The following is a 25,806-nucleotide window of genomic DNA, read 5'->3' as shown; positions in this document are numbered from 1 at the left end:
GCCACCAATATAACAATGTCCTAAATGTCTAAAGTATAAACATCCTTTGGGTCACTCATCATGCTGTGTTTCTGCACTTGATTTGTCTCATTGATGCCACAGCCCAGGCAATCTTCACCTGGGCTCCTGGCTCAGCCACACCTGACCTCCCATGAGTATTTCCCAGTCTCTAGGAGTCCCTAGTTTTTGCCTGCCTCCTGCTTCTATCCTCACTTGTGGCCCAGTTGGCCAGTTCAGTCAATGTGGTTTTATTTGGTTCCCTGATCACCTGGTACCCTACACTTATTCTTTGGAGGCAAACAACTGAAAGTGTGTAGCAGACTGGTTGTTCGAATAGTCTGTCTTGAGGGTACCTGAATATTTGCAAAGGAGTGAATGGAGGGTAAATGAAGGAATGAAGTGTCGGGATTACTTTTTAAAATGAGAAAATATAGGAGGAACATAGGGGAGCACACAGAATTGGGGAGCAAGTGAGGAAGCTGGTGCATAGCAGACTGGTTGTCTGAATAGTCTGTCTTGAGGGGATGTGAAAACTTGCAAAGGAATGAATGGAGCGACTTAGCAGCAGAAGCAGCAAACTTACCCCTGTTTTCTCTCTTCACATCACAGTTCCAGGAAGATAAAGTCTTCTAACTGAGCCTGAACTTAGGTCACGTGCCTGCCCTTTGTCCCCCATCAGGGCACTGAGATGACAGAACTGGTCAAAGACTCTCCTCTAACTTCCATGGGGGTGAGGGGAGGGAAGTTGGCTTCCTCTGAGATAACACAGCAAAAGCAAATTCTCTACAGGAAGTCCACTTAAAACAATATATCTGATTTTGCTACTTGGCAATTTAACTTTTTTAATAGAAAAAAATGTAATTTGGCATGCATGTCTTTATTTATTATTACATGTCATTTATTGTCATTGTCATTATCATTATCACCATCATTATTTCCATGGGTACTGTAGGGACATGTTGCTCTGTTTTTTTTTTTTTCCTTTTCTATGAATTGTTTTTCATTTTTAAGCTGCAGAGCCAGCTCTGTTCCTGTTGTACCCCTGACTTCAGTGCAGTGCTTACAGATGACAGTGAACTTGTTCCCTCTTACTACCCAGTGCTGAGGTCATTCTGTAAACACAAGGGCATGGAAGTTCAGGAATATAACTTCCTCCTGGTTTCTGTTGACTTAATGCATTTTTTCTCTCACTTTTAGTAGTCAGTGATTTTATGAAAAATGTTTAAATGGTTCTGCCCTATGTTAAACCTTCTTGAGTATAGCTACTAAGAGTGATTGCATTTTATAATGATGTTTACTGCTTAATCGGAGCAACTCTGGGGATGGATTCTGACAGACAGTGGTTTATCTCAAGGATAACAAGTTACTGTTCAATCCCTATACAACTGATGCCAGCAATTTTAAAAAGGGAAAACAAAAGAGCAAAACGCTCATTGACCTTGCATGCAGAGGCTTCTGATTTTTTAGATGGGAGCATGTAGGAAGTGAGCAGTTGATTACTAAAACACTCCACATATGTACATAAAGAAACTTTGTGTCTGAGAGTCCTTTGCTGATCAAATGGAGTTTTGTGTAATATGCAAATCAAAGCTATCAATAGGTTTTAGAAAACTTTACCTATTATAATTTATTTATATTCTGAGAAAACTTTTAAGAATCTGAGACTTTAAGTTTTTTCTTTTTCCTTCAAGACCAGATGTTTGTATATATTCATCTTTCCTGAGCAATGTTCAAATTAGTTGAACATTTACCAGGAATCTTTGAGTCATGATAGGATTAGTAGTTGGTGTAGAGTCTGGAATTAGGCTTTTTGGCTTTGCTTCAAGTTCCACTGTTTAATAGCTATGTGATCGTGGGTGAGTTACTCAACCACTTCATGCCTTAGTTTCTTTATTTTAAAATTTAGGAATTTGGGATTAACATATATACACTTCTTTATGTGAAACAGATAGCCAACAAGGATCTACTGTATAGCATAAGGAACTATTCAGTATATTTATTCAATATCTTGTGATAAACCATAATTTTATATATATGTGTGTGTGTGTGTGTATATATATATATATATATAAGGAAGGAACCATATATATACATATATATATATGTATATATATGGTTTCGCTAATGGTTTAGCAGGTAAAGAATCTGAAGCCTGCAATGCAGGAGACACAGGAGATGCGGGTTTGATCCTTGGGTTGGGAAGATCCTCTGGAGAAGGAAATGGCCTGAATCATTTTGTTGTACACCTAAAACTAACACAACATTGTAAATCATCTAAATTTCATTAAAATTTTTTTAATAATTTTTTAAAATTTAGAATAATGATAGTGTCTGTCTTCTGTTAGGGGCTTCCCAGGTGGCATTAGTGGTAAAGAACCCATCTACCAATGCAGGAGACATAAGAGAGGTGGGTGGTTTGATCCCTAGGGAAGATCTCTAAGAAGATCCCTCCAGAGAAGATCTCCTGGAGGAGGGCATGGCAACCCATACCAGTATTCCTGCCTGGAGAAACCCATGGACCAGAGGAGCCTGGTGGGCTGCATAATCCATAGGGTCACAAAGAGTCAAACACGACTGAAGTGACTTAGTACACACGTGCATCTTCTGGTGTATTTATAAGAATAAAAGAGTGTGTTAAAAGATGCCCAGGGCAGTATGATAAACACTATGTAAGGTTATTGCTCTGCATTGTGTTCTAGGACATGAGTGAGAAGTGGGTTGGGGGAGAGACTAGAGGAGCCCAAAGTCTGGATGGGAGTCAGACGCATGAACACATTTTAATATAATGTAGCAGGTGGTAGGATCTTCCCTGGTGGCTCACTGGTAAGAATCCGCCTGCCAATGCAGGAGATATGGGTTCAATCCCGGGGTCAGGAAGATTCCCTGAAGAAGGAAATGGCAGCCCACTCCAGTATTCCTGCCTGGGCAATCCCATGGACAGAGGAGCCTGGCGGGCTACAGTCCATGGGGTCGCAAACAGCTGCACACAACTTAGCAGCTAAACAACAACAAAGCAGGTGGTAGACAAGAGGAAGGGCAGGACACTGTATAAGTGTAGGCAGGTGACTGTAGTCAACCCAAGCCTTCAAGGACTGTTCTCTTGTGGGCCTGAGCTCGCTATGGTAGGATGAGGAAAACCTAAAGTAGTTGTAATGGTCAAAACCAAGAGCTGGCCCACTGAGTAAGAAAAAGTTCTGAATAAGCTGATGTCCTTACAGAGGTCCTGATTCTGTTTTCTCCTCTCTTCCAAACTAAACTCATTGGCCATCCCAGGTCATATGGTCTCGAGACCTCTCTAACTATATGGAGTGGTTTTGCTTGGCAATACTATGAGCAATCTTACAGAATATATTAGGACAGACCTTTGTGTTAGAGAAAATCCAAATTTCAGTCAAGTTCCAGTGTTTCCAGCTAAGGCCTCCTCCCACAAAAAAAGATGGCACTGAATGATGTATTTTTAGGAGATACCAATGCAAAGCTGCCTCACATCTTTGTACATCTATTCTTGAAAACCTCTCACACAAAAGCATAAGAATCCAATCCTTGTGTCTCACCAAGGGCTCAGAGAGAGAGTAGTTTGTCCCAGTCAGATAGCTGTGAAAGGAAGAGCCAGGATTTGAACCCAAATCTAATGTAAAAGCCAAAGAATGTATATACTTCACCACACCTATATTTTGCTTTATGTTGTCTAACTTAATCTACGCCCAATGTAAACAGAGACAGACAGACAGAGAGACAGATGGAGACAGAGTGAGAGATATTTGTATCATAGTTGCAAGGTACATTTTCTTAATCTCTTAGAACAGGAAATTATTCTGCTATCTAATCTGAGGAGATAGAAACTGCATACATCCAGCTGAACTGAGTGATACCCCAGGCTCTTATGTGTGTTTGCAGGAAATTGTACCAAAATAATGCAATTTGATTAAATATTTTCTTCCTATCCCCCAAATCTTCAAAATACCTAGAATGACAAAGATAGCATATTTTGTTTTGCATCCAGTTTGGGTTCTCTCTGAATCCCATTCATGAACTGTTTAAATGATCTGTGGACCACCCTTAAGAATTTATGGCCTAGATCTTCCTCCCTTTCTGTAGAAAACACATTTCTTTTTCTTCCTCTGGAATTGCTGAGCCAGAAAGATAAGCAGATCTCTCAGGGCAGAGAACAGAAACCAGAGATTGGCAGATTCCTTTGTAAAAGCCAGACTATAAATATTTGAGGCTTCGTGGGCCCTCTCGTCTCTTTTGCAGCTACTCTGCTGTTACCTTGGGAAAGAGGCCAAAGACATTTTTGTAGAAGGGTAAACCCATGGATGTGTCTGTGGCCCATCAGGCCGTAGTTTATTTATCAATGATATAAACATAGTCACAGTGACATTCTAATGTACCTAGTATCTTGTGGTACCTTTTAGGTTTATCCAATATTGACCAACTTCAGGAATGATTCTGACCTTATATTGGCCTTGGTTGAAATCTCTGCTCAACTATTTACTCAGTCTGTAACCTTAGAAAATAGTCTTCATCTCTCTGAGCTTCAATTTCCTCAACTACAATATAGGAGGTACAGTATACTACCCATCTGATGGATTGTTGAAGGGAGGAAAGGAGATAGCCCTTGAAAGTGGATGCTTAGCTCAGCGCTTGATTTAAAATGAGCCGGTGTAAGCACTGGCCATCCTGAGTGTGGTGTTGGAAACCTTAGGTTAAATAGGGTCACAATCGAGGAGAACCACAAATTCTTACTTTCCTTTCCTGTTAACCTCTGGCCGAACACTACTTGTTTTTAAAAAGTGTTTGTTTTCTAATCAGGAATTTGGAGATGGTTTTCCTGACCTATTGTTCCAGTAATATCAACAAAACAAACGTTCTACAAACTTGGAGAGATACCTGAGAGAAGTGTCTTGATATCTCTGGTATTTTTCAAGTCTTCTGCAAATGAGAGGTGTGAGGGAGAAATGTAAAATGCATGAATACAGACCCTGCATTCAGAGGGAGGCTTTTATTCATAATCCTTGTTGTAGTTATTAATAGGGCTTCCCCGGTGACTCAGTGATAAAGAATTCGCTTGCCAATGCAAGAGACGCAGGAGATGCGGGTTCAATCCCTGGAGAAGGAAATGGCAATCTGCTCCAGTATTCTTGCCTGGGAAACCCCATGGAGAGAGAAGCGTGGCAGGCTACAGTCCATGGGATCGCAAAGAGTCAGACACGACTTAGCAACTAAACAGTAGCAGCAGCAGCAGTCATGAATAGGGTTTGAGATCCAGCACCATAACTCATGAATCCTACATTTCCTTGTGGAGTAAATTTGTGTAAGGCTGCACATTCTATTAAGACAGTTGGGACGACTGAATGACAATGTCCGAGTCACAGGCTGAGGAGGCTGGCCCGGGAAGGAGAGGCAAACTGGCCACTCAGTGACACTGAAAGTTTTGCCTTTGGCTAGTTTATCTTTCTTTTTTCATAAACTGTTCATTGTAAAATGAGAGACTGGAAAAACAAAGCAGGAAAACATTACGTAGAGAATGTAAAGGTCAAAAACAACAATGGGAAATAGCAACGGGAAAAGCAGCAGAGTCACAGGATTGCAGTTCCTCCACCCACACCCGCTCGCCTGCTACGAGTGTTACTACTTCCTACTGCCATCCCTGAACAATGCCCTCATCTTCACAAGGATGTGTTTTCACAGACCGAACTTGGGTGAAACATAATAGAGCGGCTATGCTAATTGCATAGAAGGAAGGATCAATTCCAATAAATATTACAGTTATATCTATGCTGAAATCAAAGTTATCTTTAAAATCTCCCTGTACCATGCACTGTGTAGTTTCGGAGAGAAAAATCAAACATTTTCCTGTATAAAAATTAAATTTTTAAGAAGCCATCACTATCACTCTGACCTTGGTCCTGCCATGACTAAATATACTTTGGGTAATGTCCATTTGAAATGTTACATTAAAATTCTAGCTTTGTTTGTTAGCTAGTGAGCTGTACTGTGGGGGTGATTGAAGAGATTGATGGTTTCACTGGAGCACCCAAATGGTAGCATTTGTAAATCTTTTGTTTTGGGTTAGTCATTTTCCAGTGAGAGGATTCCTCCAGTCTCCTCCCTGAGAGTCCAATCCTGGCTGCCAGTGTGTAGAGCTTTGCATGGATACCACAGGGTTAGGAGGATCCACTGTTCAGAATGCATATTGTCATTTAACCTACTTTGAAGGTACATCTCTACTGGCCCTCAGCTGTACCTGTTGTTTCTGAATGCAGGAGCTCTCTGATTCAGTTCTCTAGGGAGTAACATGAGTGTGTGCTAAGTCCAACTCTTCAGTGTCCAACTCTTTGCAACCCCATGGACTGTAGCCCACCAGACTCCTCTGTTCATGGGATTCTCCAGGCAAGAATACTGGAGGGGGTTGCCATGCCCTTCTCCAGGGGTCTTCCCGACTCAGGGATTGAACCCAAATATCTTACATCTCCTGCATTGGCAAGCAGGTTCTTTACCACTATCGCCACCTGGGAAGCCCTCTAGAGACTAAACTTCCTGCCTTTTGCTGGGAAGGGAAAGAATAGTGAAATAAGTCACCGGGATGTGCAGGCCCAGGAAGAGGTACCTAGGGCCATGCATTTGACCTCACCTCAGCAGCTCCACATAAGGTGGAATCTGCTGCTTTCCCAGGATGTTGCCCTTGGGTTGGTCTCTAGCTTCACCCACTCCCTGTACATTCTGTCCTCTGAAGAGTTCCTCAAGGAGCCAGCCAGTGGATTTTAAGTGGGACAGTCTTTGCTGGTCCTAAGGGGCTGTTAATTTTTTTTCTTTCATTTATGTTTGCCTTTGCACATTTTTCTTTATTTTAAAATTAAAAACAATTTTTATTGGCTTATAACATTAAATAGGGGCTATTTCAACAAAAGCTCAACAAAGGTCACAATACCCTGACGTATTTCCCTAACCGCTTTAACACTTTGTATGGAATTTCCCTAGTGTTCTTACCTAGAAGAGGTACTGCATTTGAAATACTATTGCCCAGAAATTAGGTTGTCATCATGTCTCCTTCCTCTCACCCTTAGCCTGTTGCCCTCCCACATTTAACCTACATAAGTTCTGGAGTTTTCTTCCCAGATAGCTCCCAAACCCATCTACCTTTGTCACTTCCCTGCCACCACCTCCTTGCAGGTGAGGGAACAGAGACTCTAGAAGCAAATCCTTGGGTCAGAATCCCATTCTATGTACTTACTACCAGGCTGATCTTGTGCAAGGTGAATTTGTTGTGCAGTTACAAGTGACTTGTATCACCTTCAAAACTTCAGTGTTACCCTCTGGGGCTCCCCAGGTATTTTGTTTTGCCAGTCTGAGCAGACTAATACACTCATGACTTAAGAAATTTTTAACTTTTCTGAGCCAAACCTCCTTTCCTTACCTCCAACTTGTAGAATATTTATTAATAATTACACCTGCCTTTAAATAAAATTAGCCCTGGCTTAGTACATGAGAAATATTTATTTCCAACAAACCTTAGTAGGGAGGCTAGTCTACAGTCATCTTTCTTGTAATGATTTATTTTTATAGACAATCTCAATTTTTTTTAAAAAAAGAGGAAGGCTATAAGTGAAAGAAGTAAGGAAAAAGGAAAAAGCTGAGTTAACTTGAGCATGCATGATTGTCCCCCCAAAGAATCATCTCTCACTACTTCCTGCTTCTCTGCTTCACGTGCAGTTAGTGTATTTTGCTTGTGCATAATTGTGCACAACCTTCACTGTTTTCCACAGAAGCATGTTTAGTAACTCATAAGGTCCACAAGTTTTGAAAGAGGCTTTGGTGGATGCAATGAACATTTCAAATGCAGGTTCATAAATCTGTGATTAAAACATGAAAGCAACTGGCAACATTCCTAAGCAGTACTCTTTGTTACTCATTTTTTTTTAATTTATTAACTTTTAGGTCTGGAGTTCAGACTCTGCCCCACAATGCCAAGGTTCACTACAACTATGCCAATTTCCTGAAGGACCAGGGTCGGAACAGGGAAGCCATCTACCACTACAGAACGGCCCTCAAGTAAGCTGCAGCTGGGTGTCTGTGCTTTTCAGGCCCTTGTTTATTTCACTCACCCCTCCCAGTATATAGAGACCTTGTTTCTCTTGATAGTGACCATCTCCTTGGAGGTGGTATAGATCTTGGACTCCAAATTTTTTGGCTTTTTGTTCAAGTCTGTTATAAGTCTACTTTGCTTCTAACTTTCGGTGTTTTCTAATAAAAATTTCCATTGCTACACATTATGTAATGAAGTGACACAGTTAAATACATATATACAGACCTATAGGAATTGGTTATAAAAAATATTCTCATAAATTCATAGGATATTTACTCCAATGAATTCTTCCCAGTCTAGGCTTCCCATTATCTAAAAGGATTTATATAAAAACTTTTGAGAATAGAAGTAAAATACTCTGATCATTGTGTTAAATTTTAAAAAAAGTGAGAATTCACTTAATTACTCTGTTGGGAATATGTTAACAAGGTATGTATATACATCAGTTCAGTCGCTCAGTCGTACATACATGTATATATAGTATATTTTTTAATGTTTTAACATTTTAAACATGAGCAGCCCTGACACTCTCTTTGTATTTATCTACTGGAAGAGAATATACCATGCATGGCTTTAGAGATGATTTTACTGCGTGCCTGTTCAGTCATGTCTGACTCTTTGCAACCCCATGGACTGTAGCCCACCAGGCTCCCCTGTCCGTGGAATCTTCCAGGCAAGAATGCTGGAGTGGATTGCCATTTCCTCCTGCAGGAGATTGTCCCAACCCAGGGATCGAGATTGTGTCTCTTGCATCTCCTGTGTTGGCAGGCATCTCTACCACTGCACCACCTGGGAAGCCCCAGAGGCGATTTTAGATTCAGATTTAAGTTCTGCATGATCAGCAGCCATCTGTATTGCTTTTAGTTGCCCCAACTGCAACTGTGATTTGCAAGGTGGTTTTTCCCCTCCCCGCAAAAAAGAAGGTCTGCCCTAGAAGATCTCAGATAATAAATGTGTTTAACCTGGAAGGAGTGAAGACCTGATAACTAAACACAGCCTCAGAATCTCCCCATGTGAGCTCACAGAAGTGTTCTCAAGAGGTTTCCATGCCTCTACAGTGTGTCCCACATTTGGTTGAATTTTCTGATGCTGCTCCACTTTGGGACATGCTCTAAAATATGTGTACCAAACAAAGCACGCATTTCACTGAACACCCTTCTTGGATTGTCTCAAGGTTTAGTTTGAAATTGTCATTCTTAAAGTAACTGACCTAATTTTTTAAAGTTATCTTTTGAATAGTGTTCTACATAAGTATATTTGGTCATCAAGCAAAATCTTTTAGACTTTAGGACTTGTTATTTAATATCCAATATGGGAAAAATTTTAAGCTATTCACATCAAGTTCTCTTTCCCAAAGATTTCAAGAAATATGAGCCCCAGAGGAATAATTGCAACAAAGCTCATTATTGTGAGAAGGAAGTTTTTATTAAGAAATAGAAAGCATTTTGAAAGATTTAATAAGGAATTATATTTTTTTCACTGCAAGCCAATTTATCCAAATGTTTACACTGCTTATCTCTGGTTAGTGAGATTATGGTTTAATTTCTTTCTTTATTCTTTCCTTTGTGTTCCAGAAGTTTTACAATGAACACGCATTATTTTTGAATTGAGGAAGTGTCATTTTTTTTAAAAAGGCGTGTTCTTTGAACGGACATTGAAGCCAATAAATTATGTTTTATCTTCAATAATTAATTAGTGTGCCATGATTTCAGGTGGCATTCTTAAAGGGAAGAGAAGAGCAGTAAGTTTGCCTGAAAAATATTGGTGGAAGGGAAATGTACCCGTATCTCTTTAAGTTTCTTTCATTCTAACACACTATTTTCTGTCAAGTTCAAACAAAAAAATAAGGCAGATCCTAAGGCACAGCTTGGGGCAAAAGTATAAATTAAGCAAAATTCTCCTGTAGCTGATTTTATAGAATCGCAGTAGCTGGTTGGGACTTCCGCCTGTTTCCTATGAAACAATAAAGATAAATGTTTGCTTCAACAACTGTGCTTCAGGAAGAAACATGTCCTTTGAGAAATGCGGTAAAAATAATTAAAGCTAAAAATATACTGCATAGTAATTAGTGAAGTAATTCATCCTCTCCCCACCAGGCTCAAAATACTTTTGATTTAAATTATTATTATTTTTGTGTGGATACCTCTATGTGAATTTTCAGTGGATGTGGGTTTTTTTTAGTAAATTGTCACTCTTTATGTTAAAAAAAGGAAGATACTATGACTATTCATCATTTTGGTGATTATTTATCCCCGGTGACTGGAAGACTATCCTTCCTTTAATGTAACTCTTTGTGGAGGTTGCAGACTCTGGGGTTCTGCTCTATCCCAACTGTTTCATTCTACTGCACCTTTGCTGTCTCTGATGTTTTCCGTATTTGCACACAGCAAGAAAGAGAATAATGAGGGAAATGCAGGATTAAATGTGGTGTTATCTGAAGTCAGTCCCCAGAGTTATTCATTCCTGTTGTAATAACTGTATAAATTCCAAAGACAATGGTGAAGTTAGTCATAAAGTTTGTATCTGTATCTATATCTTTTTGGCTGGCTTATAGTTCTCAAAATAACACTATATTAAATTGGTAATTATATATGGCATGAATACTGTGCTTCTTTTAAACTTTATTCTGTTTTTTAAACAATGTAGAAGTACCATTAACTTCATTTTGGTGTACCTCTTTTATGACATTTCTGTATTGCAAGGGAGGTCGCCCTTAGATAATGCCGCAGCCGAGGTCATAGATTCAGATTAAGACTCAAATCATCAAAGGAAATTGTCAGAACCATTTCCTTAAATCCTCCACAAAGACAGGTGTAAGTTTTCCTTTGCTGTTGGGGTGGCTGTTGTGTTTATTGGGGTGTTATAAAGGTTGGGATTCTGTACACTGGAAAATCAGAATACTGGTGGTGAAGCTGCCATTTTCCTTCAAAAGTTTTTGACCATTGAGTTACTCTGCAGAAGGTTCCTACCATTTCACCTCATATGATGGGAGTAGAAAGTCCAAAGACCACCCAACCATTAAGCTCTTCCTGTACAAAACCTCTCATGAAATGATTCACTTGGTAAGCCCAAAAGGAGCAAGAGTGGCACTTCCCAAATAAAGTGCAGTTAATACTGTATGTATAGTTGGCCAGTGGCTTCTTGATTAGTTTAAAAAGTCAGTTTAAAGTGAAGAATCACAAAATAAATAATGCACACTAAAATGTTTTATTGTACCCTAAAGTTTCACAGGTACCCCCATTTACCAATTCTCTTAATGTCATACCAAGTCTTTTTCTTTGAGTAAGAGTCTGCTGATTAGAATTGGCAAAAAACACATACATAATTCATTTCTGTGGTGATGAGTTTTGATACTTTAAAGTGGACTAAAAATGTAAAGACTGAGACTTCTGATTTTTCTTTTCCAGTCTTTTACAATTAATCTTATATTGAATTCAACAGCAATTTTTGAGCAACTTCCCTTCTTTGAGTTTTTTTTTAGTTTTCATAAAAATTACAACTCTCTTTTTCACATTTATATTTTATCAGTTTGCAAGATATTTCATTATATCATGAAATTGCAATAAACTGGAATAAATTTGTTAATAAACACAACTGACTCAAGCAGCATAACTTACAGGAACAAAAGGGCCCAGACTTACAGAGAGGGTTTACTAAGTTGTATGTATCCCCCAAAATGCTTTACAGAGAAGAGAGAACATCTGGAAATCTGATGACACATTTACATGTCTGTTTTAAAAGAGTCTTCATTAGAAGTCTCATGGAAATTATTTTTCATCTTAAGTATAGATTCCCTACAAAAATCAATTACTGATTGGCTAATATGGGCTAGGCATTAAGAACCCTGAAGCTGGCAATGAGAATAGAGTTCACCTTTATTCGAGTGGATCAAAAAAGTCTCTCTGATGTCAGGAGGAATCACTCCATGTTCCTCTGAACATTTGTTCACTTAGATGTCCTCTTCCTTCCAGCCCCTGACAGTAAGCCCCTGCCACACCCAGACTGGCTGATGCATTCCAGGTAGTTGGATATCAGCCACATATAAAAAGGCTGTAATCCTCAGCCACCCAGATAACTATTTTCTTTTCACAGTTATGGTTTCACATGAAATTCACAGACATAGTCTAAGAAGTCACCCTCCTGTAAGTTATATTGAGTAGGAGATGCATTACTCAGAGGTCCCTGACCTGAGGGATCTCTCAAGTGTCTTTGGGTCACCATGGCTCCTTAGAGAGGACTTGTCCACTCTTAACATATCTATTGTTGATCTTTTAAATAGAAAATCTGAAGAGGAGGGAAGCTGTTAGTGGGGGGGGAGCGGGAGGGGAGGCAGGGTTTGAAGTCCCTAACCAGGCATAATTAAAAGGAAAGGAATGTGCTTTTAAAACTCTTGTACAAAAGAAATATTCAACTGATATATAATTGGCTAACACATGGGAAAGGAGAAGCTAAAATTTTTCTGACTGGGATTTTTTTTTAATGCATAAAATAGAGACTTGTCATAAGAACAGTTCCCACTGCTATCATTCTTTGTATTCCCTCATATGTAGATAACCGGAAGTCTGCAGAGAGACTCCATGAGATTGTAATAAGTGTATGTGGAAAAAAGGAAATCATAAGACAGTGATTATTGAAGAAAGCCACATCATTAGACTGTAAAGAAGTCTATGTCTAATTAACCCACTGTTCATTGATGTCCTGAGTCTATTAATAAGATTATTATAATTCCTTTGAAAAGTGTTGTCTATAAAACTGGTAGAGTTTGAACATTTTTTAAAAATCAGGATTTAATGATTACTTAAAAGCCTTTCTTTACCCAGGCTATTTTTGAATGAGCATTTAAAATAACTCGCATGACTACAGGTGGCATTAACTACCAGCTGCCATGTATTTCTGGAAAGAATAAAAATTGCGATACCATTTGTTAACCTAGTTTAACAAGTGGAGATGGATTCTTCTGCTGGTGTGTCATTTTCATTTATAAAAGTCTAAATATGCTTTCCAGTAGGACAATAGAAATTATTTTTCCTTTTTGTTGAAATTATATTCTTACCACATGTATTTTGTGTTAATTAAGTTTAACAATTTTATTCATTAAATCCAAGACATTATACATTTCATTTAGAAAGCCAGAATTTTAGTCATATTGTGATCATACTTATGGACTACATTTCAGCATGAATGTTCTATAATTTATATCAAAAAACATTTGCTCTCTTCTTTTCTGCCTTAAACCACCATGTCACTTCAAAACCTCACTGTAGTTCCCCAGGAAACAGAATCCAAGGCAGAGATTAACAAACAGGAAGATCATTAATGCTGGCCAAAGAAACAAGATGGGCAGAGGGAGAAGCTGAGATGCAGTGTACTCCCAGGGGATCAGAGGAGCCCTTAGAGTGCTCGGGAGCTGGGCATCCTCAGAGTTGTCATGAAAGGAATGGAACATTTATACCCCCTTATCAACCAATCACTGGTGCTAGGCAATTCACTTCAGTTCAGTTCAGTCGCTCAGTCGTGTCCCACTCTTTGCGACCCAGTGTATTGCAGCACGCCAGGCCTCCCTGTCCATCACCAACTCCCGGAGTCCATCAAGTCAGTGATGCAAGCACCAAAGAACTGATGCTTTTGAACTGTGGTGTTGGAAAAGACTCTTGAGAGTCCCTTGGACTGCAAGGAGATCCAACCAGTCCATCCTAAAGAAAATCAGTCCTGGGTGTTCATTGGAAGGACTGATGCTGCAGCTGAAACTCCAATACTTTGGCCACCTGATGCGAAGAACTGACTCATTTGAAAAGACTCTGATGCTGGGAAAGATTGAAGGTGGCGAGGGCAGGGGGATTGGGTGGGGGAGAAGGGGATGACAGAGGATGAGATGGTTGGATGGCATCACCAACTCAGTGGACATGAGTTTGGGTAGGCTCTGGGAGCTGGTGATTGACAGGGAGGCCTGGCATGCTGTAGTCCATGGGATTACAAAGAGTCAGATACAACTGAGTGACTGAACTGAACTGAACTGAACAGAATATCATTTAGATTTTCTGTTAAAATGAGAATAGTGGTGTTATCTACTTAATAGTGTTAGTGTTAGTCGCTCAGTCATGTCCTACTCTTTGCAACCCCATGGACTGCAGCCTGCCAGGCTCCTCTGTCCTTGGGATTCTCCAGGCTAGAATACTGGAGTGGGTTGCCAGTTACTTCTCCAACCTACCTCATAGGGCTGGAATATTAGAAGATAATTCACAAACAAGGTGTAAAACAGTATCTAAATACCTGGCCATGCTAAACTCAGTAAATGTTATTAAAACATCCTAAATCAGACCCCTTCTCTCTGCCTCCACTGCCCATCTTCTCTCACCTGGATTGCTTCAGTGTTCTCTGGTCTCCACATTTTCACTTCTCCCTTCTGCCCTCCTGCCATCTGTTCTTAACCCAGCAGCCCAGGGGAGTTCATTAGCAGTACTGGGCTCAGAACATTCTGCTTGCTTCCATCAAGAATCAAGGGCCCTGCAGTGGTCTCCATGTCATGCACTGTTTGACCTCTGCCACTCAGACCTCACCTCCTATTGCACCTATCGCCATCAGCTCCAGGAACGCTGGACAGCAGTTGCCACATTCCTATATCAGTTGGAGAGAAAAAAAAAAAATGCGTGACCTGAAAGTAGAGCATTATGTTTTATTTGGCAGATGGCCCAGGACACAGCATTTCAGATAAGTCTGAGAGACTACTCTGAAGAAGCAAATGGGGGTTGAGGATATATAAGAGTTTTTGCAACAAAGACCAGGTAGTTGGAGCAACAAAAGATTACTGTTTATTAAAGAAAATCAGATATCTTAAGGAACTTAAGTGTTTTTAATGTAGGGGAAGATGCAAGAGTCTGGGTGCACTGAAAACCATTCCTTTGATGTGTACCTCAGCTATCTGGGGCCAGTATCATGTGCTGTCTCATCCTGAGTCTCCCCAGGGTGCACCATCAGAGGTGGCTGCAGCTGCTGGCTAAAGGATGGTGGGCATCTGGTTTCTATCCTGAGGCCCGCAGGGCTCACCATCTGGGCAGCTGTAATGTGATTATGTGATGGCTGCAACACTGTTTGTTTGCTGATACGATGGTCAGTATTTTTTCATTCACATCTATTACAGGGACTCTGCATTTGTCCTTCCTTCTTCCCAAGACACTTTCCCCCTTCTGTAAATGGCTGCCTCCCTCCCTTCAGGGTGCCTTAGGTAACCTCATCTTGTCCATGAGTCTATCCCTGGTCTCCCAGCCAACCCCAGCATACCCTATTCTTCTGCTTCACTTTGTTTTCCTCCACTGCAGGTTTCAAGCTCTAATACACTTATACACTTTTAACACCACTAGCTATTGTCACCCTGCTTATTTAACTTATATGCAGAGTACATCATGCGAAACACTGGGCTGGAAGAAGTACAGGCTGGAATAAAGACTGCTGGGAGAAATATCAATGACCTCAGATATGCAGATGACACCACCCTTATGGCAGAAAGAGAAGAAGAACTAAAGAGCCTCTTGATGAAAGTGAAAGAGGAGAGTGAAAAAGTTGGCTTAAAGCTCAACATTCAGAAAACTAAGATCATGGCATCTGGTTCCATCACTTCATGGGAAATAGGTGGGGAAACAGTGGAAACAGTGGCTGACTTTATTTTTCTGGGCTCCAAAATCACTGCAGATGGTGATTGCAGCCATGAAATTAAAAGATGCTTATTCCTTGGAAGGAAAGTTATGACCAACCTAGACAGCATATTGAAAAGCAGAGGCATTACTTTGTCAATAAAGGTCTGTCTAGTCAAGGCTATGGTTTTTCCTGTGGTCATGTATGGATGTGAGAGTTGGACTGTAAAGAAAGCTGAGGGCCGAAAAATGAATGCTTTTGAACTGTGGTGTTGGAGAAGACTCGTGAGAGTCCCTTGGACTGCAAGGAGATCCAACCAGTCCGTCCTAAAGGAGATCAGTCCTGAATATTCATTGGAAGGACTGATGTTGAAGCTGAAACTCCAACACTTTGGCCACCTGATGCGAAGAGCTGACTCATTTGAAAAGACCCTGATGCTGGGAAAGATTGAGGGCAGGAGGAAAAGGGGATGACAGAGGATGAGATGATTGGATGGCATCACTGAATCAATGGACATGGGCTTTGGTGAACTCTGGGAGTTGGTGATGGACAATGAGGCCTGGCGTGCTGCGGTTCATGGGGTGTCGAAGAGTTGGACACGACTGAGCGACTGAACTAAACTGAGCTGCTGACCATTATATGCCAGTGTGTGTGTGTGTGTGTGTGTGTGTGTGTGTGTGTGTGTGTCTGCTCAGTCACTCAGTCATGTCTGACTCTTTGCAACCTCATGAACTATAGCCCACCAGGCTCCTCTGTCCATGGAATTTTCAAGCAAGAATACTGAAGTGGGTTGCCACTTTCTTCTCCAGAGGATCTTCCCAACCCAGGGATTGAACCCTCATCTCTTGTGTCTCTTGCATTGGCAGGCAGATTCTCTACCATTAGCACCGCTTGGGAAACTATATGCCAGTAGTGACCCCCAATTCCTGAGGTGAATCTTCAGGATATACACTCCTTTCCCTCCCACTCATGACCTCCTAGGCTGGCACTATTAACTGTAACATTGGACACACTCCTGCCCACCACTGTCTTTTTTTTTTTTTGCCTGTCAGTCTAACAGCCAGAGTGCTACACATGCTGCAAAGTGTTATTACAAGAAGGATTCTACGAGCTCACTGATCTGTCATATAGGACTTTGAACCTCCTTATAATCTTGGGTGTAACTCTTAAAATTGTGCGTGTCTAGAATCCCATTTGATGTTGAGCGTGTCAGAAATGTTTGGAGGAAATTACCCTAGTGCCTGTGGGCATCATTTATTTCAGATGATGAAAGATTGACAGGCTCTGTTGGAGTGAGTGCTTGACAAGGAACCGTCCTACATTCTTAAAATGGAGTGGGCCAAGTGTCCTTCACATCTGAAAACCCATGATGTGGGAGAAACAGATGGATATGAGAAGACTTGAGCATTCACTGGGTTAGTGGTGAAAAAATAATGGATGTTATTTTGACTGATGGAAGCAAGTCAGATACCTTTGACAGCAGTGAGAAGAATGATTTTTTGGAGGATGAGAAATACACATGAAAGAAAAGTGGCAGTTTCAGCCTGCCGTGGGTTCATTAGGGCTGTGGAGGGAGCCAAGCGCAGCCCCCCAGAGGTTCTGCAGCCAACCCCAGAGCATCAGATGAGTGGAATGTACCAGCGATGATGGTAGGCATCTTATACCCACCATCCTTTTTGGTCACACAGGTTAATATGTTATGGACCTTATTGTTACAGAGAGAGCAACTAAAGCACAGGTGTGAGTTCAAAATCACCCAGCAAGAAAGTTCCCCAAGGCTTCTGACTCCCAAGTGCAGTTATTTTTCCACTCCACCAAAATAATTTCCTGTACTTCTGCCACAGAAAACCAAAGTTGGTCACCCCAAGCCCTTGAGAAAAGTTAAATTGCATTGACCACTTTCTGTTTAAAAGAGCAGAGAAGTCTTTAAATCAATGCATTTCCCAGCCTCCTGAGGAAAATTCCTGGGAATCAGGAAAATTTAGTCACTTAAAATGAGTCATTTCCTGAGGGCATGGTTTTACTCTAAATTGTCTGGAAAAGTCAGATGGGCGAAGTCCTGCTGAATCCTGACTGGAGGTCATCCATTGTGAGAGGTCAGATCATTTAGTTGGCTCCTCACTGAAGAGTGAGTCCTGTTTCCCTAAATTGCATTTGAGGTTTTTATTTCCCCAAGGCTATCTAATGAATGGGAAGAAGTACAGAACCAAAAGAAAGTGGCAAGACTTACTTCTGGGTGTCAATGGTGATTTCATACAATTAAAGAAGCAGACTGGTAGATGATCAATGTCATTCTGGCACAATTTAATGACCTGATGATTCATATTTTATAGCATGAAGGAACCAGACACTTGAGAAATGCCAGGAACTAATGTGACTAAAAATATGCTGCTGCTGTGGACTCCTGAAATAAAGCTTACTTTGGGTACTTTTTAGTTCAGTGAACTTTAGGTCTCATGATTGAATTTTTTCCCAGTCATGTTTTTCTTTCGGGTCCTTTTTTTTTTTTTTCCCCTTCAGTAGGAAATAGAAAATAAACATCTGACCTTAGCATACTTAACCTCAAATAAATTAATGTGTGGAATGAAAATCAGACAAATCAGGGTGTGTATATTCCAAAAGGAAACTGCAAACTGGAGCACACGATACAGTCTTGTTTGAACAATGAAATGCCTTAGAAGTTTCTCAAACAGTAAAAAAGGAACATCATTCTTAACTTTTGAAAACTAAACTAGAATCATATACATTTTATCTTCATAGATCTTTAGTTGAGATTGAAGCTTGAGACCAGTAGATCTGTGAGCATGTATCTGTGCCTCATATCACACAGTAAACCACAATGTTAGTCGTTCAGTCATATCTGACTCTTTGTGACCCCATGGACTGGAGCCCACCAGGCTTCTCTGTCCATGGAATTTTCCAGAAAAGAATACTGCAGTGGATTGCCATTCCCTTCTCCAGAGGATCTTCCTGACCCAGGGTCTCCTGCATTGCAGGCAGATTCTTTACCATCTGAGCCACCAGGGAAGCCCCACTGCCTTACATACTTACTTAATATTGTTGGTTCCAAATAACTTCCCATAATACTGTGCTTTGCAGAGATAACATAAGTATTTTGTATGGCAGAAGACAAGTTTTCCCAGGGAAGGAGAACCTCAGCCACGTTTCCTGAGTATTGACTTTATTTTGCTTCTGTCACTGAGTAGTTCCTATAAGATCATAGCTGAATGAATTGGCCCAAGGATACAAGGGGAAATTCTTCTAAGTGAAAGCTCTAATTGGTAGCAGTATATTTCTTTACTGAAGGTTGAATGACTCATGGATTGTTTGGGAAAATAAATAGATTTACTGGAATTATCTGACTTTCAACACTTAACACAACTGCTTCTGAGATATTTCTTTTTTGAAGAAAGTAATTTATTTTTTAATTTCCCCACCCTCCCTTTCTACAACTGTAAAACAGTACAATAATTCTACTTGAAGAATTAGAATTAAGTTAGATAGTGTATGAGAAAGCGCTCTAAAATGTAAAGTATCATTAATACATGCTCAGTGTTTGGGGCCCATTTTCTTCTGTTCCTGCTTTCTGTTTGCCACTTAGGCAGCTGCTACCTCAGTGGTTCCTGTTAACATGTTGATGTTTATTCTTCAGAGATAAGGTGACTGGGAATGAAAGGGAATAATAATAGTGTCCTTAACTACCTGCCTTATTAATTCTGCTTAAGGAAAGGCTACCAGATAAAAAGTAACAAGCACTTCAATGCTCAAATGGATGTGTGCTTATCAAGAATGTAAATCAGCCAGTTTTGAAACGATATTCTCTTCAGCTCGTAGAATTGTATTTCTATATCTAGATTTCTTTTTTTAAAAAGAAAGAATACACTTCCTTATACTAGTGGCTGTTCACACTGGTTTTTTAAAAATGTGTTTGAAAAGAAAATCACCACTCTCCTCCAGTTCAGTGGAGCTTTCGTAGAGATTGTTTTGCTGGGGAAGGGAATAATCACTACCAGAACTTTGGTAAAACATACCTGTAGTCATCAAAGTCAAGGCACACTTCATTTATTCTGACAATTGATGGAGCATTCCCCTTCTGGAGACCTCAGGATTGAATTAGACCTGAGTTCATTTAAACACAAGTTAATTTAAAAAGTAAACACACAAAATAAGTTTTGTCCTTGCATAGATCTTCTGTAAACAAGAGCAGAATATGTTTTAAGAAAATGTCTACATCTATATAAACATCAAAATTAAAAGTGACTTTTTTTTCTTGGCCCTCTTAAAGAATTATTTTTATGAAATTCAGCTTTGTTTCATAAATAATGCAATGCTTGCTCATGATTAGGCGAACCTAACCAGCTCAGAGAAGGAGGCTATTCCTAGCAGACCCTTACTACTACCAGGAATAAACAATATCACACATTTTTGAGGTGGAGCACTGTGAGTGGTAACAGAGTCAATGTGCCAAGTCATTTTAGTCTTGTCGGACTCTGCAACCCTATGGACTGTAACCCACCAGGATTCTCTGTCTTTGGGATTCTTCAGGCAAGAATACTGGAATGGTTACCATTTCCTTCTCCAAGGGATCTTCCTGACCCAAGGATCAAACCCAAGTCTCCTGTGGCTCCTGCATTAGATTCAGTAAAATCACTGTAAATGCCAGCAATCCCCTTCCTGGACAGGTTAGGATTTTGTTACAGCAGAGCTGCTTTGCTGCCTGTGGCTGACCACGAAGCCCTGTCCTAAGCTTCTTGGAGCACAAGACATGCTGAAGACTTTTTTCCCCTGATGGTATTTATATTTGTTTCTTTTTTACTTTCCTTCTCACTGATTGTTTCTGTTTTGGAGAGTTCAGTGTAGGCTTATGTTCTGTTTCTGGTTTGAAAAAAGAGAGAGAGAGAGAAACATTTTTGTAGTCAGTAATCTTTGAAAGTGCACGCTGTTGCTTTAAATGGCAGTGAGACAGTGATGAAGTCATAAAAGGTGGACTGAGAACCAGAAGGAGAGGCTGTTGTGTGACAGGGAACCCATGTAGAAGCTCTTAATGAATGTAGACTGTCCTTTCCCGTATTTGGGCTTCCCTGGTGGCTCAGAAGTAAAGAATCCACCTGCCAATGCAGGAGATGCAGGAGACTCCAGTTCTATCCCTGGGTTGGGAATATCCCTTGGAAAAGGGAATGGCAACCTCCTCCAGTATTCTTGCCTGGGAAATCCCATGGACAGAGGAGCCTGGTGCGCTCCAGTCCATGGGGTCGCAAAAGAGTCAGACTCGACTGAGCAACTGAACAACTTCCTAAATTTAGTGTTTTCATCTCAGACATTTATTTTGAGGCCTCCAAAACCTAAAGAAATAAGAAAAAGAGCAAGTTTTAAGAAGTGACTTCTTCTGAGAAGGCAGAGGTTCCTAGGACCTTCTGTTGCTGTTTGTTATCAGAGAAACAATTAGAACTGTTTTCATCATGTTCACTGGACCCGTCCCCACCTTAAATCTTTAGGTCAGAGAGCTTTTCTCAGCATCCAAAAAAAAATTTTTTCCCATTGGAAGAATTTAAGTCCTGGCTCTGATGTGCTCTCCATGACCATTCCCAAAGTAATTTTTAGACATAGCTTCCCAGGAGGCTGTTCAGGGCATGGAATGAGTGGCCAAGCATTAGAGCATCTTCTCTTGGCTCTGATGTCCTATAGAGGTACTTCAGAGACCTCCAAGGGCTTGCATCTCCATGGAGACCCCCTAGGAACTGTGAGGCTGGGAGTCAGGGGATTGGTATCAGGTACCTGCAGATTGTCTTTGCTAATTAAAGGTAACCAAGCAGTGTGTATGTGTTTTTTCTCTTCCCAACTTCCTCTCATAATATATGTCTCCCAGCAGCCTCCAAAGTCGTTGCGAAAAATTAGGGGTTTCAAGCCTTGGGAGGATGTAACATTCATCTAAATTGATTCTATCCTTTGTCAGTCAACAGGAGCACTACCCAGTTTGTCTTCCTGAAAGTACTGAGGGATGCTTATAGCTGAGCTATAAGAAAGTTGGGTTATGCAAAGGTTTTTTTGTTTTGTTTTGTTTTGTTTTTAAGCTATACAGCTTGTCTTCCTTGGCCTTTTAATAGGAACCCCTCTGTCCCCAGATTATATTGATCTTCTTAGAAGGTATGGAACAGGCTGGGAGAGGGGAAGCATGGCTTTTGATCATCAGGAGACTTGACAGGTACAGATCCTGTTTTTATTACTTGGGCTTTATCTTGACTTTCCTACATTAAAAGCCAGCTCCACAGGCTTATACAAAGTCCTCTGGGTGACAGAGACAGGGCAACCTCTTTGACGGCTATATATGCCCCCTCTGAACACAGCAGAAACAATTCAGCAGTGGCTGAAGCAGCAGTGCTGATTTGCCTTCCTTATAGTTTTGAGCTAAGGGAGTAAATTGATTCTCTTCCTTTCTTAATCACCATAAATTTGGTTTGCTGATGTACATGCAGTCCTTCTTTACATTTGCTTTTGAATATTAGGATTGCTATTTTCACTTCATTGTGCATTTTTAAATTTTTAAATATTTGTCAGGATTTTCACTCCCAGACTCTATCAGGGCAGGTGGTGCCAAATTACAGTAGGGGGGGAAATGAGATAAAATGGTAAAAGAGTCAAGACAGAGAGCCATTTGAAGGAGGAATATTATTTTTGTGGGGAGATGTTTGTATCACCTTCTCAATAATTGTGGTGTCACTGATGCTTCAAATATTCAAAGATCCCTCAGCCGAGGAATTGCCAGCATCTTGTGTTAATAGTGGGCATTATCCAGGCAGCTGGTCAGCAGTCCCCTAGACCAGAAACTCAACACCTGAAGCAATGAGGATTTTCTATCAAAGGAAGTTGAAAGTAACTGTAGGCTCCAAGCGAAGTATCTTACCCGGGTTGATTGGCACGTTATTTATTTTTGCACTCTTTGAGGCTAATTTACTTATACCACTGAATGTCAAATATGTGCTTTCCTGCCGTCTTTACATGCCGGTAGCTGCACAAACAGTTGATGGTTAAGATTTGACATAGAGAGACTGCCCTGGTGGTTCAGTGGTTAAGAATCCACACGCCATGAAGGCACACAGGTTCAATCCCTGGTCCAGGAAGATTCCACATGCTGTGGGACAACTAAGCCCAGGCACCACAACTACTGAGCCCTGTGCTCTAGAGCTTATGCTCCTTACCAAGAGAAGCCACCTCCATGAGAAGCCTGTACACAGCTACTGGAGAGTAGCCCCTGCTCGCTGCAACTGGAGAAAGCTGTGCATAGCAACAAAGACTCAGCGTAGTCATAAAGAAATAAAAAAAGATTTCACATAGGCATACTGTGAAATAAAGGAAGAATTCAGTGTTTCATTTTGGTTCTGGCATTCCTGAGGTGGGGAGGGGTGAAGAACAAGTAAATCATGACCAATGTAGAAGCCTTTGAACAATTATGGCTTAAGATTTCTAATTTTTCAGGTTGTATCCACGCCACGCAAGTGCCCTGAACAACCTTGGAACCCTGACTAGAGACACGACAGAGGCAAAGATGTACTATCAGAGGGCTCTCCAGCTAAACCCGCAGCATAATCGGGCTCTCTTCAATCTCGGGAATCTCCTTAAGTAAGTAGAACAGGTACCTTTGATCAGAAGACCTTGTAATTTTAAGAAATCCTTTCCTCTTCGGCACTCGTTTGGTTGTGCTGTTGTCTCCTCTTCCTAGGGCAGAATAGGTTTTTCAAGCTTTGGGAGGATGTAATATTCATCTGAATTAATTCTGTCCCTTATCAGTCAAAAGGGTATTTCCCAATGTCTCTCTGGAAGTATTAGTTCTGGGAGATGTTCCTAGATTGCCTGTAGAGGGGTATGAATACAGAATGGTTGCATGGTCAAATAAACTCAGGAAATGCTGAGCTAAGCAAAGATAGTTCCTTTATTGCAAGCATCTTTAACATGCTAAATGCCCTGTGAATATTCAAGACGGGAATACGGAATATAGCACTTTCCTTAGTCATTTTTAATAGGCGTTACCCAGGTGTTTCGTGAATATACCTTAGGGAAAGTGCAGTGTGCTCTAAAGGTGCAGCCAAAAGGCATAACCACAGTGAGTCCAGTTTGTGCTATAGATAAGAAGCAAAGTGGGGCTTCCTTGGTGACTCAGTGGTAAAGAACCTGCCTGCCAATGCAGGAGACACAGGTTCAGTCCCTGGGTTGGGAAGATCCCCTGGAGAAGGAATGGCAACCCACTCCAGTATTCTTCCGTGGAAATCCCATGGACAGAGGAGCGTGGCATGCTGCAGTCCATGAGACTGCAAAGAGTCAGACAGACTAAGCAACTGATCATGCAAGAAGCAAGGTGAGCCTAGCTTGGAATTAGTAATGGTAACTCTTGCTCTCGGAAGACCTTCCAGGTATAATCACTGGTGTTCACTTTTCACTCACTGCCCTGGAAATGGTTAATAGTGCAGTTGGTCTCCCTGAAGGCAAAGAAGTACTTTTGTATCTTGTGTTTTTGTTAATGTAAAGTCTAGGCATGTTGATGATGGTGTTGACAATGGTAGTTAAGACAGTAGTCATAGTGGAAATGGTGGTGGCTGTGGCATTTAACTTTTACATATAAAAAAACAGGTTTAAAATACCAGAAATGGAAATAAAGGGTAAAAAATGATTAGAGTCAGTGTTGGTGATGCATTATCTGTTCTTCTTAGGTTACCGACAATCCATACACTTTCTGAATTGGTTTCTACGTCTCTGAACTTCTGGAGAGCACACTTGCTACTTTCAGGGCCCTTGGTTTGCTGTCTTATTTAATCTTTTCCTTATCAAGATTGGCTTAGTTGCCTTAGTATCTCAGTGGATGCATCTTCTTCACTTTTCTTTTTACTCCTTGAATTTTCCATATGCACAGAGATTCTAGTTCTTTTCCTTAGTGTGCTCATTTGTTAAGTCATGTTTTTATTTAATCCCATTTGAACAGAAGCATTGTGTAAAGAATAGGTGGCATCCCAAGTCTGAAGTTTTGTTTAAGAATGGCTTCGTCCATGTACGGGGATAGTAAATCAAGAGAGTTCTACAGAAAAATTAATAAATGCAAGGAAACTACATATAAAATGAAAAAAATAAAAGTTTAAGTCAGCAAAAACTAAATGAGCTTAATTTTAAAAATTAGATCGTTTAGGTAATTCCCTGGTGGTCCAGTGGTTAGGATTCCACGCCTCCACTGCAGGGGGCATGGCTTGATCCCTGGTTGGGGAACTAAGGTCCTGCAGGCTATGTGGTCCAAAAAAAGTTAGAAAGCTTGTTAACATTCTGTATAAATTGAAAGTGATGAGAAACAACTAAGAATGAAGAAGTACACACTGACAGAAAAGCCTTTTAGTACCAGTATGTTCTCTTTAATGAATAACATGAAATCAAAAGATGTGGGGAAAATGTGTCAGTTATGTAGGTAGCTATTTACAGGTCAGTAGGGTGCTTTTATTTTACTCTTCCATTTTTATGAGTTCTTATTTATTTATGTGAAGTTTTAAGGACTCATTTATAAGCGTCATTGTTGCATCTATATATGTCCAATTTAGAGCCCTAATAATTAAAGGGTAGATAAATCCTGTTCATGTCTTTTGGAATACTTGCATTTCAAAAATAGTACTGATTTAAAAAATACTGCAGATGAGTTTCTTTCTTTTTTTTTTTTTTTAACAAAGAAGCCAACTTTGTCAGCCTGAATACGAACTGATAGTTCTTGTTGGGAATGATCTCCTGCAGTTGTGATTATTACACTGTGCTGAATGTGGCTGTACTTGAAAATGATGGCATAGATGCTTTTAAATTTCATCTTACCCAGACCTGAACAAGACATGCATACTGCAACCTTCCTTTTTCAATTGGCATATTATTGCCCCTATTATCTTGAGTTAGCCTATGTGAGTTAAGAGCACAAGGAAATATTTTTTGGAGCATAGCAATGGCTACTTATCACAGTAGGAGGGACTCCTAGATATTCAACATAAGATTTTTCTGTATTTTTCAGTAAAATCAACTCAGTGATTATCCAAACCAATAATGCTTCACACCTGTATAAGAATTTGAGTGCTTTT

The 25,806-nt window shown here is 40.4% G+C and overlaps 1 protein-coding gene across 3 annotated transcripts in view; it reads left to right on the top strand.

Moving 5' to 3' along the window:
- The window catches only part of TMTC1 (transmembrane O-mannosyltransferase targeting cadherins 1), a 315,120-nt gene that overhangs the window by 224,832 nt on the left and 64,482 nt on the right, over positions 1 to 25,806 (top strand). For 2 of the 3 annotated variants that reach the window (XM_005894561.2, XM_070371266.1), the window contains 2 exons: positions 7,939 to 8,052; positions 23,189 to 23,332. In XM_005894561.2, the coding sequence (XP_005894623.2) occupies positions 7,939 to 8,052; positions 23,189 to 23,332 (258 nt within the window). The remainder of the gene's footprint in view (positions 1 to 7,938; positions 8,053 to 23,188; positions 23,333 to 25,806) is intronic. The other variant, XM_070371267.1, reaches the window with a different exon arrangement.

Source organism: Bos mutus, chromosome 5 (genome assembly GCF_027580195.1).
Source record: "Bos mutus isolate GX-2022 chromosome 5, NWIPB_WYAK_1.1, whole genome shotgun sequence".
In the NCBI taxonomy this organism is placed as follows: Eukaryota; Metazoa; Chordata; class Mammalia; order Artiodactyla; family Bovidae; genus Bos; species Bos mutus.
This window is presented reverse-complemented; position numbering and strand designations above follow the sequence as displayed.